At 40.6% G+C, this 18,309-nt stretch overlaps 1 protein-coding gene across 1 annotated transcript in view; it reads left to right on the forward strand.

Moving 5' to 3' along the window:
• Positions 1-18,309, forward strand: part of b4galnt4a (beta-1,4-N-acetyl-galactosaminyl transferase 4a) — a 132,714-nt gene that overhangs the window by 65,823 nt on the left and 48,582 nt on the right. The window contains exon 3 of the mRNA XM_062420953.1: positions 8,475-8,573. Coding sequence (XP_062276937.1) covers positions 8,475-8,573 — 99 coding nt within the window. The remainder of the gene's footprint in view (positions 1-8,474; positions 8,574-18,309) is intronic.

Genomic DNA, 18,309 nt, shown 5'->3' on the forward strand with positions numbered 1-18,309 from the left:
GGTGAATATATCATAAGGCTGGATTCCACTCTCAGCATCTGCTCTCTGTCTCCCTCCAACCATTTCTCCTTTCCCACTAATCTGACCCATATCTTGCTCAAGCTCTACTTACATTGAATTCATAATGATTAAAGGAACCTTTAGCTGTCTTTCCACAGAGTATTTTTCCTCAGGCTTTACTGAACACCTCTAAGACAGTGTTAATTACAGTGTAAAGATTACAAGCCATCAAAAAGAAGGCTTAGGCTTTGCCTGTGCTCTCTCCAACTGCTCAGCCTAATGCAAAATCCTGTCCTCAATCAGTCAGCCAAATAGTTTTGATGCATTGCCTGCAACAATGAGTCACTAAAACACAGTTCTGTATTTGTAATAATGTAGCTGTAGTTAAAGTCATAAATTGCATGCTCTTTGATAAAGAATAAATATCTCAAATCTTCCTCTTCACATCTGATTTATACATAGTTATCACATCTGATTTATACATAGAGTAATCACATCTGATTTATACATAGAGTAATCACATCTGATTTATACATAGAGTAATCATATATGATTTATACATAGAGTTATCAAATGTAGCAGGTTGTTCTTTGTGTAAAATGTATGTGAATTATAGATAAACATTTCAAACGTGTAGTCTGAGAGCCAGAAACAATAAATTGTGATTTTGAATTAGAGGGCCAAAAGTGACAACACAGACAGAGCTTTTCAGACTGCTGTTGATCCCGGGAGAAATTGCACCGCTCCTCACAGCCATTGTCCTTACATGCCTGCTGTATTGATGTGGACCCAAGCATGACAGTAGTCCTTCCACCTTGGCCTAAATCAATAAGTTCTGACAAACATGCACCTCAGTATCTGCTGCTTGCATGTGTTGAAATGAACACATATGGATTAGTAAATGCGCACATACAATCCATGTTAGTCTGACACGCACATGCATGCTCAGACGTGATCATCATATTAGCATCAATGGCTTTTAATTACCCATGCAGGATAACAATTGCTCATCGTCTCTCTTCTCTCTCAACTGTCTGCAGTTTTTCTACTCCCCATCCGTCCATCTTCCCCCTTCCCTCCTTCTCTCCCCTCCTTCTTCTCCTTTGTGTCTTATTGTCTCCCTGGCGTACTCATCTCTGCACCATTAATCTTCCAACCAATGAATTGGAGCCACTGACTCTATCACTCCTATTATCGACTGCAGCCGTCCCTTATTTATGTGCCATTTTTCTCCCTCTCTTCCTCACTCAGCCTTTCCACTGTTGTTCCATTGACCGGCATGTAATTTCTTACATGAATAATGCAAACAGCCAGACAAAAATAGTTGCACTCCTTCTTTCTCTTGGCTGGGATTTGTTCTGCAATAGTTTAACTGAGTGCGCCCTGGCTGATTTCTATTCAGCAGTGCCAGCCTCTTTGTTAAAAGGAATAGGGATTTGGACAAGGGTGTAGGTTTGGTTTTAGCTTTGTTAGGGACATTTGTTTGTTGGACGGCCAAGATAATTGTGTATGTATGCTGATGCTCTCTATCACTCTTTTCTCTTTCATGTGCACACACACATACAGGTATAAAGAGCTTGACTCTGCAAAATTTTTTATTTTTCTGAATATTCATTTGCTGACTTGCCCAAAATCTGACTTATATCATTATTTTTTTCTCAGACTATTGATAGAATAACTATACATCTGAGACTGAAATTAATATTCAAAATTAACATATTACAATAAAATAAATGTATGGAAACTTGTAGACAATGTGAGATTCTGTCCTTCTTTCAGTTTGTGGATTTGGACATAACTCAAGAGTTTCCTGACAGAGCCAGAGTGATGCTCAACCCTCATTAAAAAATACATTTGAACAAAACATCTGAGATCATATTATTGTAGAGATTGTTAAGATGCATGTCATGTGGAGAGTGATCAATATTAAAATGATCCTTCAGAGCTTTGGCAGAAATCATTGAAATCATCACTAGTATTATTATGCAGTATGTTCACATGCACTTAAGTAACCAGTTTACAGTCAGTTTTCTCCAGAAAGCTGATTTCTTAACTGTAACATGCAAATTATTTTACTCCCTGGAGAACACAAATTGCTCTGCCATGTATACGTAACTAATCTAATTATTTTCTAATCAGTTTTTTACAAGTAAGCATGCGCACAATAACAGACTGCAGACAGAGAGCATGGCACTGAGCTGCTGGTTGAAAGGAGCGACACTTCCGCCTATCTCTAATGATAGAACCCAAAGTCTGATGCTCAGCCCTACCCGACAGTCACAAACAGTTCAGTCGGACAAGATGTGGTTAATTTAGCTCATGTCTGAATGATACATGTGCAATAATAACTCTGTTCCTGGTCCACTCATGAACAAGGGATTGAGATTGCATTAAATAGTAAATATTTCTCCCACTTATTTTTAAAGATTTTGTTTGGACTGATTACAGAACATTCTTAATAATTAAGCTCAACTGTTACTGACACTTTAGTTCTTTAAAAATATTAATTTGCTTTTGGGAAGAATTTTAACCAACAGTTATAAAGTTGTTTAATTAAACAGCACGTCTGAACAACTATCACACATAAACTTAGACTTGTCCAGTGAAGTCATTTTCTATTCTGTGACATTTGGACTTTTGTAACTGTAAATAGTAACCTGCTTCACATTCTCCACCTCACTGACTCTGTTGCTGTTGCTGTTGCTGTTGCTGCTGCTGCAGCGGATGCTGCTGGACTGTTGACAACCAACAATGTGAAGGCTACCGCTTGAAGCTTAAGGTTGCCAGATCATCACGTCGAGTATCCCCCATATTCTGCTCTTTCATTCTTTATCATAATAGCACACTGTAATAAAAACACACAAACCTGGCAACTCTGCAGAGAGTTTAAGTGATTAGATGATTTAAGGTAAAAATATTGGCTGTAACATTCGAGCAACACCTTGATATTAGGAAGGACATGCCTTTACTGTCCATCCAAATCTACGCCCATGGATCTGTATGTAAAGGTATTGGGGCTCCCAAAGTTACATTCTAACTGAAATTGTGAGATCAGGGTGGAAATGTATTCAACCTCTCAGCGCTCACGAGTGCTGATACAGAATCACCAAGGTGGTTCCCAGGACAGTCCTATTCATTAGCCAACACCCGAAGCAGCCACATCAACATATGGTCGTCTGCAGGCAAAGAAATGACATTTCAGTTTCCAGCAGTGTCTGCTGATGTGCCAATGTTAGACGCATATCAAAGTGGCCAGCTTTCATCAGCCACTTTTCCAAACCAATGGAGGCCTTTGAAAAAAATGACCTAATGATGTCAGATTATGGAAAATGAGCAGATTTGAAGGCACTAATTACTCAGTTTACCTGTTGAATGAGTACACATAATTTGATTGGAGGCGGCAATGTTTTTGGCAGTGTGAATTTGCTGTATTTGAAACAATTTCAGCCACTACAGCATAAGCACCATGTATGTTCTGCTGTGAAGAATGACAACGAGTCATGAGAGGCAGCAATTGACAAAAACATAACAAATCTGTATATTTCAAACAAATGCATGATTTCAGATTGATTCAATTGACAGCACAGCATGAGGATAAACACATTCATCTGAACATATATGCCATGTACACTATATTTCTTTCAGACTTGACACCAAGTCTCGTATTTGTGCTTATCGCATATGGGTCACAGTGAAGATATTTCTAATGTTCAAATTAAGTCTTCTAGTGCTCCTTCTCTCATGATAGTGTCCAAGGCCTTCCATAAACATGCTTTTCAATCCTCACAAGACTCATGAAGGTAATTCAGTAATTTTCTGCCTGTGTGTGTTAAGCTGGCATAATTGGTCCTCTAAGGTATGAACTAGAAAAGCAAATGTGAGCCACATCATCTCTCTATTCATCCTGTGCCTTTTTCTGCTTAGAATCTCTTCCCGCATTCATTTAGAAAATTGCAGGTTTCCTCATTGTTCACAGCGCTGCTTTCTTTCTTCCTGAAAGGACTGTTGATACCAAAATGTGAAATGCTGCAATATTCTTCACACATTATTCTTCATCTTTTTCTTTACAATACTATAATGTTTAGATGGCTTTTAAATAAACTCCCCCTTTTCTTTTTTGTGCTGCACATTCTTAACAATCATTGCAAAGCACCACAATTATAGGAATCAAATTTGTTTAAGTGAGCCTAACGCTTTATTTTGTTATCACTCATACACTTTTTTTGAATTACTGAGGAACACATACTATATTGTGGTACTATGTGCTGCAGCCTGCAGACTAATTTATAATGTGTAACAGGTGGTGGGGGTGTCTGTGAGTCGTAGTGGAATGTGGTGATGAGATCATGACTTTGTCCCTGGTTTAAGTTTTATTTGAACAAATCTAACACTGGATAAAATATTGACTTAAATAAACCAAAGTTAAAGAGAAGAATAAGACGATTAAGTTGTTACAAAACATGTTTTTTTTTTTTCTCTTGTTCTCTCTTCTCCTGACATGGAGAAACAGTACATCTGTGTTATCCAGTGTGCCCTGAGAACTGTGAACTACAAATCCATATTTTCAGTTGCAGTCACGTCACATACACAGCCGCAGTGCTGGTGAGTGTGTAATACTTCACGGAGCTTTGTGGTACTGCTTGGAAACCAAGCAGTCTGGTCTGTTTGGTCTGTTCAGTATGGAGAGGTGAGAAAGGGATTCTGGCAGCCCACAGTCGCCCTCAGACATTCACTGTGCCAGAGGGATTTCTGCAGACTAGACTAGCACTGCTTGTCAAAGGTCTTCTCTCAGTCACACCTTTTTTTTTTTTATTATCGCTCACCTTTTCTCATATCTTTGTTTGTCTCTGTTCAACTCGGTCTCTTATGTCTCAAGTTTGCCACTTTCTATGTCTTCATCCTCTCTTTTTCCTCGTTTCACCTTCCTCTTTTCTTTACTGCTCTCTTTAGATCTCTGTAAGCCGATGAATCACAAACCGACTCATCTTTTCACACGCAGTGAATTGGAACTGTCTGGTCAGTGTTGATGCAATGTAATATTGGCACAATAGGATGTTTCTGAATATCTGTTTGCAAAAAAAACACAATCATACTGTAATTTAGAAATAGTGCATCACTGTGACAGACGGGAGCAGAGAAACATCCCAGCTTTTCTTTATGGTGATGAATCATTGTGATGAGTCATTGCTACAGTAAATGTCATCCAGGTATCTTTTATAAGAACAATGAACATCCAGTGAACGGAAGCCACTGTTGATTCAGCAAGACTATAGTATGAAAAAATGGCAAATGTCTACATTATTATTAAGGCAGTGCTAATTAACATACTCTATATCTCAGTGGTGGCATGAATGAAAAATTGAGAATAATGTAATTATTCCGCTCTGGTTATTAGCTTTCATATTGTAGGTTGCTGGAAATGAAACTATGATTTGTGGACTTCTCCCCCTCCTCTCTCTCTCTCTCTCTCTCTCTCTCTCTCTCACACACGCTGTCTTCCCCCTCCCTGCAGACTGATGCTTGTTTGTGTTTAATAAGGGAGATTAATTAAGCTCATTGGTATTCTAAGACACTGGCTACAGCTGTTTCCCCGAGCTAGGATCAGCAAGGTCATCCATTTGAATTGTACTGCGTGAACATGGGGAGTCTAGAAGGCTAGTGCCCACTACAGTGAGGTGTCTGGCTGGTGGGGTATATGGATGCATGGATAGATAAGATCCAGAAACTCTCTGATCAGACTGTTAATCTATCAATCAATCCTTTTAAGATGTACTGCTCTGCCATGCATGCTAATACATGAAACAACTTAGCTTAGAAATTAATTAATTGCTACTGTCTCTTGTGCTCTTTCTGTCTCTAAAGCATTGCTCCCATACGAAACAAATGCACACATTGTTAAAGCTCATTTATCATTCTATTTGAGTGAAAGTCAACAAGGTAAATAGCAGCGTAAACATATGATAAATAGACAGTCTCACCAGTATGATTGATATTCCCTGTTTTGCCTTGATGCAATGTTTAATACATAAGGCCATCTGACAGACTCTTTAGCATCAGCTTTAATTATCAGTGAAACATGATAACACACTTCTGGGCCCAGTGCCAGAGAAATGTATATTTGTTTTCCTGAACACTGATGTAATGATTCATGCAAAAATGTTACGAGTACTTGTGGTATTCACTAATGGCAACATCTCAGCGAAGGGTTCGGTCGATACATGCTGTAAAGGAAAAAGATGCAGCTGATGAAGGATGTAGCGCGACCTTAGGTCAATGAGTTTAACTGTACCTTTTATTATTGCATCGATAAGCAGACTCGGAGTTGGACCGAGCTGAGGCAGCGCTTTCCATAGTGGTGTCTGTGTGAATTACAGCACAAACTCAAGAAGTGATTTAGAGTTTGGTCTTTCAAGGTTGCCAACATATTATTTCTAAAACACTGGCTCTTTAAATTACAATCAGTAAGCAAAGATCACAAAGTATTTTTCTCTACGCAGATAATCTTTTATTATCTGTCATACAGTCGTCACACCTGTTCTAATAGTTAAAGCTGATTAGCTGGCATGGTGACTGCCTGTCACTGGCAGGAACAAAAAAAAACCTTTTTGGTCCCAGTTTGTTCAGCAAACACAATAGCACACAATGTCACAGGAATTATCTAATGTCTAAAAAATGTGAAAAACAACACCTCAAACATTAGGAAGCACTCTAAAGTGCAAAGCATTAATGAGGCAACAGAGCTGTAATGATTGAAGTGCAAAAAATAACTGGAAGGGCTGCTGAACTAAACATAACTAAACTGTTAAGTGATGTGATTTAATTTAATAGCCTTTCTGAATCTGATTTTTTTTTTTAAGTGTTGTATAATTATGAAATTGAAATATAATCATTTAGATGCTTTTTCATCATGGCTTTATTTACAATTGTGTAGAAAATACGTATGTATGTGGCAGCCAAAATAATGGGGATGCAACATTCCATAAGATATCCAACATATAAGTTGGATAAAAATATATTTTACCTGCAGGTGAATAAATCAAGCTTCCCAGTCATTTTCAAACAACTCACGATCCGTCTGCGTTTTGTATTTTACTGACCGCCCAGTCCTGTCTCGTAATTTTGTCTCATACTGCCGTCTTTTCTTCCATTTGAGACAGTAGCTGATGCAATATGAATGTTTTGTCCTTCACTGACTGGATCTACGTGTGATTCAGAGTGTTTGTGTGTGTCTGTGTTCGTCAGACAAAGCTAGTACACGAGCGTGTTCGTGAGTCATCAGGTACGCACAAACATCAGGCACTTTACGTTCCTCTGGTGGCAGCAGACAGGGGGGGAGCCCGTTGTAACATTTCTTCCTCTATACCTTCCCTGCTCTCCTCCATCGCTCTCCATTGGAAGTTAAAAAAGTAATTAAAGGCCTGACATCCTGACAGCTCTGTCTTTTTGCTTCTTCTACTCTCAAAATGTCTTTGTCCTCCCCTGATTCTTTTGCAAACACCAGTGCCTTCCTGACAAAACAATCATGTCAGGGGTGCTGGAAGCCTCTCCAGCTTGTCCTGATGGAGGTACGCCTCTCTTTGACATTGCTGCTAAATGGAGGATGCTTTTCCACTCATTTAATAGCTCTACGACTCAGTTCCTCCTCTGGGAACCCAGCAGCCTTTTATCTCCTTGTAGCTGGCCAAGAACTTGTGCTCCTCTCTGCTTTGTCCCGCCCGTCACACCGCAGCATTAACATTAACATGCCTCTTAGCAGGCCACAGAGAAAAAGCCCTGCAGTGCTCTGGCCAGAGCACCAGGCTAAATCCCAGATCAGAGGGAGAGTTCAGACTCCCGGGGGAGGAGATCTTGGCCGGCAGGGTGGATGGTTAGAGTATGTTGGAGATTAGGGCTGTGGTGAATCAATCGCTGGATTAGGAATGAATGGTGAAGAGGAGATTCCATAGATTCCATTGTAGCCTTACGAGGGAAAAAAACCCAATGTTTCTGTGGCCCGCTCATTCAGAGAGAGAGAAAGAGAGAGAGGGGGGGAGTGTGTGTGTATGTGTGTGTGTGTGTATGTGTGTGTGTGTGTGTGTGTGTGTGTGTGTGTGTGTGTGTTTGTGTTTGTGTGTGTGTGTGTGTGTGTGTGTGTGTGTGTGTGTGTGTGTGTGTGTGCGTGCGTGCGTGCGTGCGTGCGTAATAAACAGTGTGCTGTGTAATGCTTCCATGAATTGGCAAAGGCTGCTGGTTTAGCAAATGATGAGACTTTATCTCATACATCAATTATGTAGCTTATGGAGAGGAGTCATTTCACCGCAGTGATGGATGGATGGATTCATGCCTCCATGCATAAATTGATGCAAGAATTGATTGATGGATAAATTAAGCTACTGAGATTTAAAAGCACCTTTCATTTTTCTTCTCCTTTCATGAGTTTGTGTTGATTCAATGAGTAGTTCAATGAGGAAATACGTGTGTGTCTTTCTTTCAAGGATGACGAGCCAATCACAGGAGGGGCCGATGGCAGAGACCATACCCGCATCCGGAAAGTCCTCGCCCAGCGCCACAAGAAATTACCATGGAAACCAGAGGTAGTACAAATAGTTTTCTTTATTTTTGTTGTAAATTCCCTAATCATCTCCCTCCGAACACCTATTTTTCCTGTTTTGTAGACAATTTGTTGTGTTGAAGATCTTCACTCGTGTTATGTTGGGGACTAAACTTTGCAAACAGCTAAACTTTGCAAGGTTACTCACACATGCATCAAACTTCCATCAGTGATTAAGCTTCATGGAAATGGTTTTATTAGCCTCCCCTCATCACTGACTCGATAATTGAGTGCCAATGTTTCTTTTGTGAAATGTAATTTTGGAGCGGATATCTTTCCTTCAGTTGTCCTTTTTAGAACAGCTGATATTTGAGGTCAAATAGACGTACAGTCGTTCCCTGATACTATTATCTGAAGAACAAAATGTGCCTTACAGGCATGATGATAAATTATTGTGTGAAGATGATAATATTTCATCCAAGACCATTAGTGGGTTATATTTAAAGGTACCTATGACCTGAAGATTACAAGTTGATGTGATTCATTCTAATTTTTCAGCTCACTTACTGATGTAGTTTACACCACCGCTGTAACAAAGGGAGCAGCAGACAGGGCAATTAAGCAGCGGATTTGTGATAAGGGAAGCGGCTCTAGATTTGTAACCTGTTCAGCAGAGTTTAATTAAAGGATTGTCTGTGTGTGTGCATGTGCACGGGCGTGTGTCTGTAAGCCTAATCTGCAAAATATGATTTATTAGTCTTTCTCTACCTGGGGTAAAGTTGAACTGTCTCTGCTGAACACCATACCGCATCGTTTTAGGCTGGCTGTAGAGGATATAACAGTTCATACACACAGCAGGAGAAGGATAATAAGAAATAATTTATTTTCAAGTAGATCAGTTTGACTGCAACGATACTTTACTCTTTTTTTTTTTTTTATAGGATTCTCTATCATACACAGCCTTGTACTCAGCCTTCTTGCTACTTCTGCAAAGCATTATGTGTGTAATCTTCTACGCTAGGCAGCATTACAGGGTTGCTGAACACTGTGCGGGTCTGATAAGGTTACAGTCACTGTTGTTTTTTATTTCAGCAGACTCTCCTGGGTGAGCTGGTCTTGAGTTAGACAGCCTTTGCACAATACATGAAACATGAAACAAAATCATTTTAATTTCATTTTATGATGTAAAACTACATAACTTTATAATTGGCTTTTACCAGCTGCAACTCAATATTCCAAAACAAGCAAATGGCCAATAAATTGTCAGGCATGACATATTTTAATTTTGGCTTTGTAAGTTGTCACATGTAGATAATTTGTATTTATTTTTTTGTATATTTGTTTTTAATGTCATCTGACCTTCTATTTCTGTTTTCTAAGTTATTGTGCTTGGCCCTAAACACCTTAGAAACACATTATCTGATGATATTGCTACTCTGGATGGCATTCAGAGTAGCACCACCACATGTCTTTTAACTCCCACATAGAACTAATTTCAAGGACTGCCTTTTTTCACATATGTAACATTTCAAAAATCGGGCACATCCTGTTTCAAAAAGATTCAGAAAAACTAGTCCACGCATTTTCCATTTCTAGGCTGGATTATTGAAATTCCTTATTATTAGGCTGCCCTAGCAAGTCTTTAAAGGCTCTCCTGCTGATCCAGAATGCAGCTGCACGTGTACCGACAAAATATAAAAAAAGAGATCCTATTTCTCCCATATTAGCGCCGCTGCAATGGCTCATAGTACCCTATTACCCCACTTGAACACAGTGCTCCAAGAATGCAAGCTTACTTGTAATATCTAGAGTCTCCAAAAGGAGAACGGGAGGCAGAGCCTTCAGTTATCAGGCTCCTCTCCTGTGAAACTATTTTTCAGTCTCAGCCCGGGGGCAGACAACCTCTCTATGTTTAGGAGTAGGCTTAAAACTTTACTTTTTGATAAAGCTTATAGTTAGGGAAGCCTTTGACCAGTTATGGTGCTATAGGCCTAGACTGCTTGGGGGCTTCCTGTGATGCACTGAGCTCCTCTCTCATCTCGTCTCCATCTGTACGTATTCATGTACCATTAATGCATGTTAACTCGTAATCTGCTCTCTCTCGTAGTTTTGTCTTATTATAATTAAGTATTATTAGTACTGTACATTTCTATGAGGAACTTGCATTTTGCTATGCTCTCCTCCCTCCTGCAATCTCTCTCTCTCTCTCTCTCTCTCTCTCTCTCTCTCTCTCTCTCTCTCTCTCTCTCTCTCTCTCTCTCTCTCTCCCCTCTCCCCCCTTCCCTTCTCTTTCTCTCTCAACCCATCCGGTCAAGGCAGATGGCTGCCCACGCAGAGCCCAGTTCTGCTGAAGGTTTCTTCCTGTTGAAAGGGTTTTTGAGTTTTTTCTTGCCACTGTCACCAAGTTCTTGCTCATGGAGGAATGATGTAAAGAGTACAGTCTAGACCTGCTCTATGTGAAAAGTGCCCTGAGATAACTTCTGTTATGATTTGGCGCAACATAAATAAAATTGACTTGACTTGCCTTGACCTAGAAACATCTGTTGCCTGAATGCTGAAGTGCTTGCATCTAACTATGGATGATGCTTTTAGCATAATTCAAAATGGTGCCGCTTAAAAAATGAGAAGTCACATTGATGTAAAACGGCCAAGCTCGGACTGCAGCCAAACTAGCTCTGTGAATCTGGACCATGTAGACTAATTGCCCAAATGTAGATGGATTTCATGGCTTGATCACAGTGAGACGCTTTACAATGAACATCTTGTTTTCTGTGCTGTGTGTTTTATCATTATGTTTGTGAAAACAGTTAAGACCACAGATGCTTTTTTGCACTCAGAGACATGTACATGATTTAATTGACCAAACATAATTTTTTATTTATGGTTTGGATTGGAATAGCGAAGTGGCCTCTAAAGGGAAATGAATTTTGCAACATCACGCCAACTACATCTTACATTAAGCATGACTAGCATCAAAGCTCACTTGTAGAAGTCAACATGCCGTTTATTTGACTCATTTCCAGCCCACTCATAAAGCTACATGCCATTTAGTCTCTGTAAATGTTCAAATATTTCATATATCTCTTAAAGTCAGTGGCTTAAGTTTTGGCACAGACTGTTCGGCAGGGGGGGGACTGGTTAAGTCAATTGATGTGTCACTGGCAGCGGCTGACACCAGCCACGGCTCACACCATTTGCTGCCTACGGCTTCAGCTTCAGCCCTGGTTGTGCGGCTGTGAGGAACCGGGCTGGGGAGAGAACATTTACCAGGCAGCACTTAACCAAAAAGTGTGATGTAAAAGCTGCCAAGGGCTTTTAAGCAGAGAAGTGATTAACGTTTAGTGCACCTAACTCCATCGGAAAAAATAATCAGTTTAACATATGGATCCATAACATGGATTGCTTCTTAGTTACTAGCCATTAAAGTTACATTTTTACTTAAACAATGCCACATCTACCTATAAAATAGGTGCCAAATGAAACAGTGGCTCCTAATGTTGTTTTAATTTTAAAATAATCAATTTTGCTGGTCTTACACCTACAAACTAGGCCTATTTTAAAATGTGTAATTTTATACAGGAGTTTGGTATAAGCATTGTTAACTCAGAGGCTATTCACCTGGGCCGTGCTTTCAGTGCCTTCAATGGACTCGACCCCCATTGTTTCAGAGGAGAGAATTCTGCTTACTTTCCCACAATTTTGAAACATAATTTTATATAATTGGTGATTTTTGATTCATTCAAATTTGGCTGAGTGTTTAATTACACATTTTCTGTGGTGTTAAAACTCAGAACACATATTTATTATTGCTTAACACGGACTATAAAAATTGCTTCTTTTCTCATCGCAGACTCTGCTCTGCTGTGTCAAGCCTACGCCAATTCTGTTACAAACCATGGAGCGCAGCAGCTCTTCCTCTGCTTTCCTTACTAGCTATCTGTCCTAATTACCAGCACTAACTTGTTTTCCTGGTGCACAGCCAAGATGGCAGAGGTCTGAGGGGCCACCAAGCTGGCACTGTCAGAGGCGTAGACTCCGGCTGGTAGAGGTAGAGTGGTGCCATATGCCAGCTGTCACAGACTGGCAGAGGTCACACAGGCATCCAGAAGCCTTCATATGAGCCACAAATACTCCTGGTGCAGAGGAAAAATGTACTTACCGTCTTCTAATACATGCACATACAGTCATACAAATAGAATCACAGAGGAAAAACCTTAATAATTTGACATTTATTTGAATAAGGTCATGTGATTCTGACCTGTGTTGGTTTCAGCAGGGTGTTTCCTGCCAGTACGTGTCACTTAATGAGCATCCCCAGCCGGAGAACTCACCCAAAGGTGACTGTGGATTAGCGGAGGCATACAGCTGTAGAGTGGACATACTCTATCTGTCAAGGACACCGGCACATCAAGGACACGGACACAGGATTGAGATCAGAGAGAGAGAAAGCTGGCCCACTTTTTAAGATTTGAGAAGTAGCCAAGCACGAAGGGATAAACAGTCATTTGCAGCAAAGCCGACATGAATCCAAAGAGAATTTGAGCATAATGAACACTTTTATTTAGTCAGGAGCAGAAAGAAAGAAGTGATGGTAAGAGGGATTAGTGACACTTAATTTTTTGTAGACTTTAATATCAGAAGGGCCTTTAATGATTTTTTGGTGATGTTACTGTCCCACATGAAAGACACAGATTTAACATGAATCCAAAATGTATTATGCATATGCAGTGATGCTGATCAGGTATTCAGTAGGTGTTAAATCTTGTTTCAAATACAGTGTAATTTTGGCACAGGATAGATGGCTTCTGGATGACTGGCTGACTCAGATGTCTGATTTTCTGGTGATGTGGTGGTGTGTGTACTTTTGGTATTGCAGGTTCGGACAGCCTGTTATTTAGCACTCAAGAGGGAAGTGAGGAAGATATTGTGGCTCCACGCAGATGACTCAGGTGGGAGCGGTCGTCACAGCTGGCTCCAAAAACACACGGAGTGAAGAGAAGAGTAACGAGATCTTTCTCTGCAACCCCCACCGCCTCATCTCACAAAACGTGTGACTAGAATGGGGGAGGATGCAGCAGAAAAAGCGTGATATTTGTCTCTCTTCTGTCTGTCTCTCGTCCATCTGTATCCAAATGCCAAACAGTCAAATAGACAAACACGAGACAGAAATTTCTCCTGTTATTTCTGTTATAGGCCTCTCAGTGCAGTTGGTTGAATGTTTGACAGCTTGTTGCAGGAGATGAAAAAATGATGCTCGTCCTTCATGCCCTGTATCACGTTCCTCAGTTATCCACTGCAGTCGTATCCATCCGCCTCATGTTATATCCCTGGCATGACAGGAGACATGTAATTGTATGACAGATGGCAGATTATACAAACCCTCATTACGGTTGTTGATGAGGCTGGAATCTAGATCATATGAACCTTCCATTTTTTGTTTATCTCCTTTGTGTGAAATGAGTTCTCATTATCTCGCTCCATATAATCTCTTCTTTCAAACCTGTGTACCTTTGAAAACCCCCTTCCTGTACCTACATTTCCACTTATCCTACATTCTTTCCCCTCCTAAATGACTAATGGGCAGAGAAAAATGAGACAGGTACTAGATGTCTTATATGAATTCAGATAGGGAGATTTCATAAAATACATGTTTTCTAGCTGTAACATTCCTGTCATAGCCACAGAGGGAATAACACACATATGTGTTATTTGATAATTCATTCGACATTTACATTTCTAGATAGCAGCTCAATAAAATCACAGTATGATGTATCAACGGCAAGCGTTAATGCCGTCTCTCCTATATTACCCCGGGGGGAGTGAGCTGAGTGCGACTGTGTATATACCCCAGTGTGTCTTTGCCTAGAACATCATGTTTCACTTTTCTTATCCAAAGGGGATTCATAGTGTCAGTTGGTGCAATTGCTCGTCAGTGGGTGCGCCGAGCAGCCATTTGTCAGTGCCTCGCTGCCAGCGGGAATGCAGAAGGCTGCACCAGATTTTGAGAACGGGAGACAGCGTCATGTAGGAGAGAGAGAGAAAAGAGAAAAGTCTGATTTGTGTTCTGTTTGATTGTAGCAACCAGATGGGAGAGAGAGAGGAGATATTGGAGAGTAGTAGAGATGGAGATATGCAAAGACAAGCTCACTGTGGAGAAAATGTGTGTTCTGAGGAAGATAGGCAAGCCAATGACAGTGCTATGCAGGGCACCTTCTTACTGTAGACTGAGCTATCCAGCAGTGTACAATCTTTTTTTTAAACATATTAAGCAATCCGTCGTTTTATTGTTTAGCTTCTTAGCTTCTTGCTTATATTTGACAGATGGCATTTACTGCTTCCCTCCATCTCCCTCCCCTCCCCTCTTATTTTATACCAGAGCTGTAGGTGCTCTGTTGCTATTGAACTGTGATAGCTCAGGACTATATATAGGGCAGTTGCTGGGACACCCTCTGGAGTATGTGAAGAGGAAAGGAAAGGTGGATGAAGACTTAACAAAGAACAAAGGTATTATGACTCTAGAAAGATTGACAAAAACAGAAAGCCAAAAAGATGAACATTGACACTTTTGAGGGCACAAACTAACTAAAAGGCCAAGCAGTGCCACTTTACTTTTCAAAGTATATCTTTACATCTATTAAATAAGGTACATGTTGTTAATTTATGGTGTTGGAACGGTTATGGGTACAACATCGTATTAGTCTTTGACAATAATCTCTTAAAATATGATATTAGCAGTGTTTGTAGATGTCCACACGAGCCACACCATTACACTACAGTGGGAAAAATCAACTGGATTGATGGCTGTACTGTGATGAAATGAAAAATAGAGATGTTTGTATTGATCATCTGAAATGACTGTAGAAATGATTGGTGTCTGATCAGCTATTAGCAAAACTGTCAATATTGTGCATCCCCAGTAATGGCTATATATTTCTGCTATTTCTGTTGTCACATAGTGCAAAAGTGTGCAGTACAGTGGAGTGAAAAAATGAGAAATTTGCCAGTAGTAGTTCTACTCTTCCCTGTCTTTGCCTGGAGGTCATAGCAGTTAGCCCGACAAATAGCCACTTTGTGCCTATGACTGCTGCCTCAACTCACCACAGATTTTGCCCAAGCACAAGTGGAACAACTAATCTCTGATGAAACATACTTTCAGAACTGACATAGTACAAATGAACGTGATAAACAGTGCTAGTTTGATTTGGGTTCTTTTCATACAGCTGTGGCCCAAGTCTTAACCACGGGTGGTGAATTTGTTCTAGTTGGTCGAAGTGCAGGAAACAATGCTTTCTGAGCCCTCCACTCTGTGGATTAGACCACTAGTCCATGGTGGCAGAACAACACAGAGCCTGTCTGCAGTTGGATTAAGGAACAGAAGACAACAAATGAGAGAAAATGAGGAAAAGTAAGAAAGGCAACAGCAGTCATTCTGTCTTTTCTTTAGCCAATTACTGAATGTGAATTTGAGCTGACAAGCTGTAAAAATGCTGTCATTTGAAAAGACACAAGCTGCCACAACACATCCATGTCCCCCTCACACACACACTGAGACTCACACACAACCAAGTAAACTTGGAAATCCACAGGCAACAAGTCGCCATCTCTACAGTGACTCTTAATGCGCACATCTCTTTATTGCACACTCCAAAGTGAGGGATCGGGGTGCACACAAAAATGAGACATGGAGATACAGTAAGGGAAACTGACAGCTGAGCTCAGGGTGACTAAAGATACATACTATTCTGAAGCACACAGGCAAAAATGGAGAGATTTTGAGGTAGAAATAGAGAAGGTCAGAGGGAAGACTAGTGGTAGAGACAACATTAGAAATACCGGAAGCGGGGGTTTTGAGAGGAAGGAAGCAGTACTTAATAGGCAAAAGCCAAATGATACAATACATACAGGAACAGGGCAAAGGCCAGCAGAGTCAGGAAAGTAAAGGGATGATGGGGTGAGTTTAAGTCAGAAAAGGTGAAGGAATTCCACTTCTAACATCCAGGCCAGAACACAGACAGACCTCTCACAGTGCTGTCACCCACAAAACAGAGCTGATTACACACAAGCCCCCCCCTCCCCTCCCCAAGGAGAAAGCTGACTGCTACTCTACAGCCTGTGGCCTCTGCAGGGCTACATAGGGATATGTGTGTGTGAATAATTAGAGACTTTTAAAGCGGCTCCGTTTATTACTATTTGAGGAGGAGGAGAGGGTCATGCCAAAAAAGGTTTGCTTTTAAAACCCACAGGAAATCTATTAAAAGCTTTACATAAGGCATATTTACACATGGACTAGTGCTGTCTGCTAAATCCATCTAACCTCGCTAAACCTTTCACTGTCACTCCCTTTCAAACATCAGACAATCATCTTTCTGACTCCTCATTTTTGTCTGATTTGACTCTATCCATTCTGCAAATCTTTTTTTTTTCATTTTCAGTAGTTATTCAGCAAAAAGAGGATGTAACAAAAAAAAGAAAATCACATACATGCACATAAAGAACTAAAGTCAGTATTCCTGCTGTTTGCACAACAAAAATATCTCATGGTTAATGCATGAGCTGTAATTGCTGTGCTGCTGTCAGCATGCGGGGCACTTAGTTGACCGTACAAGAGCCGGTAGAGAAACGAAAAGGGCCACTTTGGGTCAGGCCATCTGTTAGAATGCCTGTGTAATAGTGAAGGTGCATGACACCCTCCGTCAACATCTTTCTACTTTAAATGTAGACATGGATCCTGAGTAACAGGTAGAGAACTGTTTACTTCACCCTGAAAGCCTCTCTTGTGTCACCTCTCTAATCCCTCAGATGAAACAACAGCAGGACTTGTGGCTATGTGTGTTTTTCCTCATGAGGTAACTTTCCCTACCCTGATTGATTGATTTGACAGCTCGCGCTTTTGGCTAGAAGCTAGCAGCAGTAGCTAGCATTTATTCAACACAGATAATGGTTATCTGCATCAAATAAATTGGGCTTAAGTGGGTGAAAACGGCTTTTCCTTTGATCCAACTAGGGAATGTTGCTGTTTGTTTTCATTGTCATTTGGTGAGAGCCAGCTTTCTACTCAATACTGTGTGATGTTGTAAATATCTGTGGCAGCATTACAGTGGCAGCCTGCTGTGAGTGCTGTCACACATTAAAGGGTGTCATACGATGTGTGTACAGTATGTGCAAGTGTGTTTAAATGTTTTTCATACAGTTGGTTGATCATCCATTATGGAAAGTTTTAGATTTTAGGTTATTATCTCACTGAGACAATGTCCTTAGGCTTGACACTAAGCTGCACGTGTGTGTGTGTGTGTGTGTGTGTGTGTGTGTGTGTGTGTGTGTGTGTGTGTGTGTGTGTGTGTGTGTGTGTGTGTGTGTGTGTGTGTGTGTGTGTGTGTGTGTGTGTGTGTGTGTGTGTGCGTGCGGATGATAAACAATGCATCTGCATGTGCACTTGCATCTCCAGCCTCCACTGTTTGCCCTCAGGCTTCACTTTGTGATTGGGATGTAACAATAACAATCTTGTTGTGTATCCACGACATGTTGAGGAAATTACACCTCCCCCTGGTGTGATTCTTACTTTCTGAGCCCCAAATTAGAATGTAATACGTGTTTGTGTGTGTGTGTGTGTAAGGATGTGAAATATTTATTTTTGTTTGGATCAGGATTCCATGCTTTGCTTTATTGAGTTGTTGTTTTTTACATTCCACTTTCAAAGCAGCAAGTGCAGCACACGAGCCATTGGAGAGTCATCTCTTCTGATATATGTGCAAACCCGTGTGTGTGAGGAAACTATACCC

The sequence above is a fragment of the Scomber scombrus genome, chromosome 6 (genome assembly GCF_963691925.1).
Source record: "Scomber scombrus chromosome 6, fScoSco1.1, whole genome shotgun sequence".
Taxonomy (NCBI): Eukaryota; Metazoa; Chordata; class Actinopteri; order Scombriformes; family Scombridae; genus Scomber; species Scomber scombrus.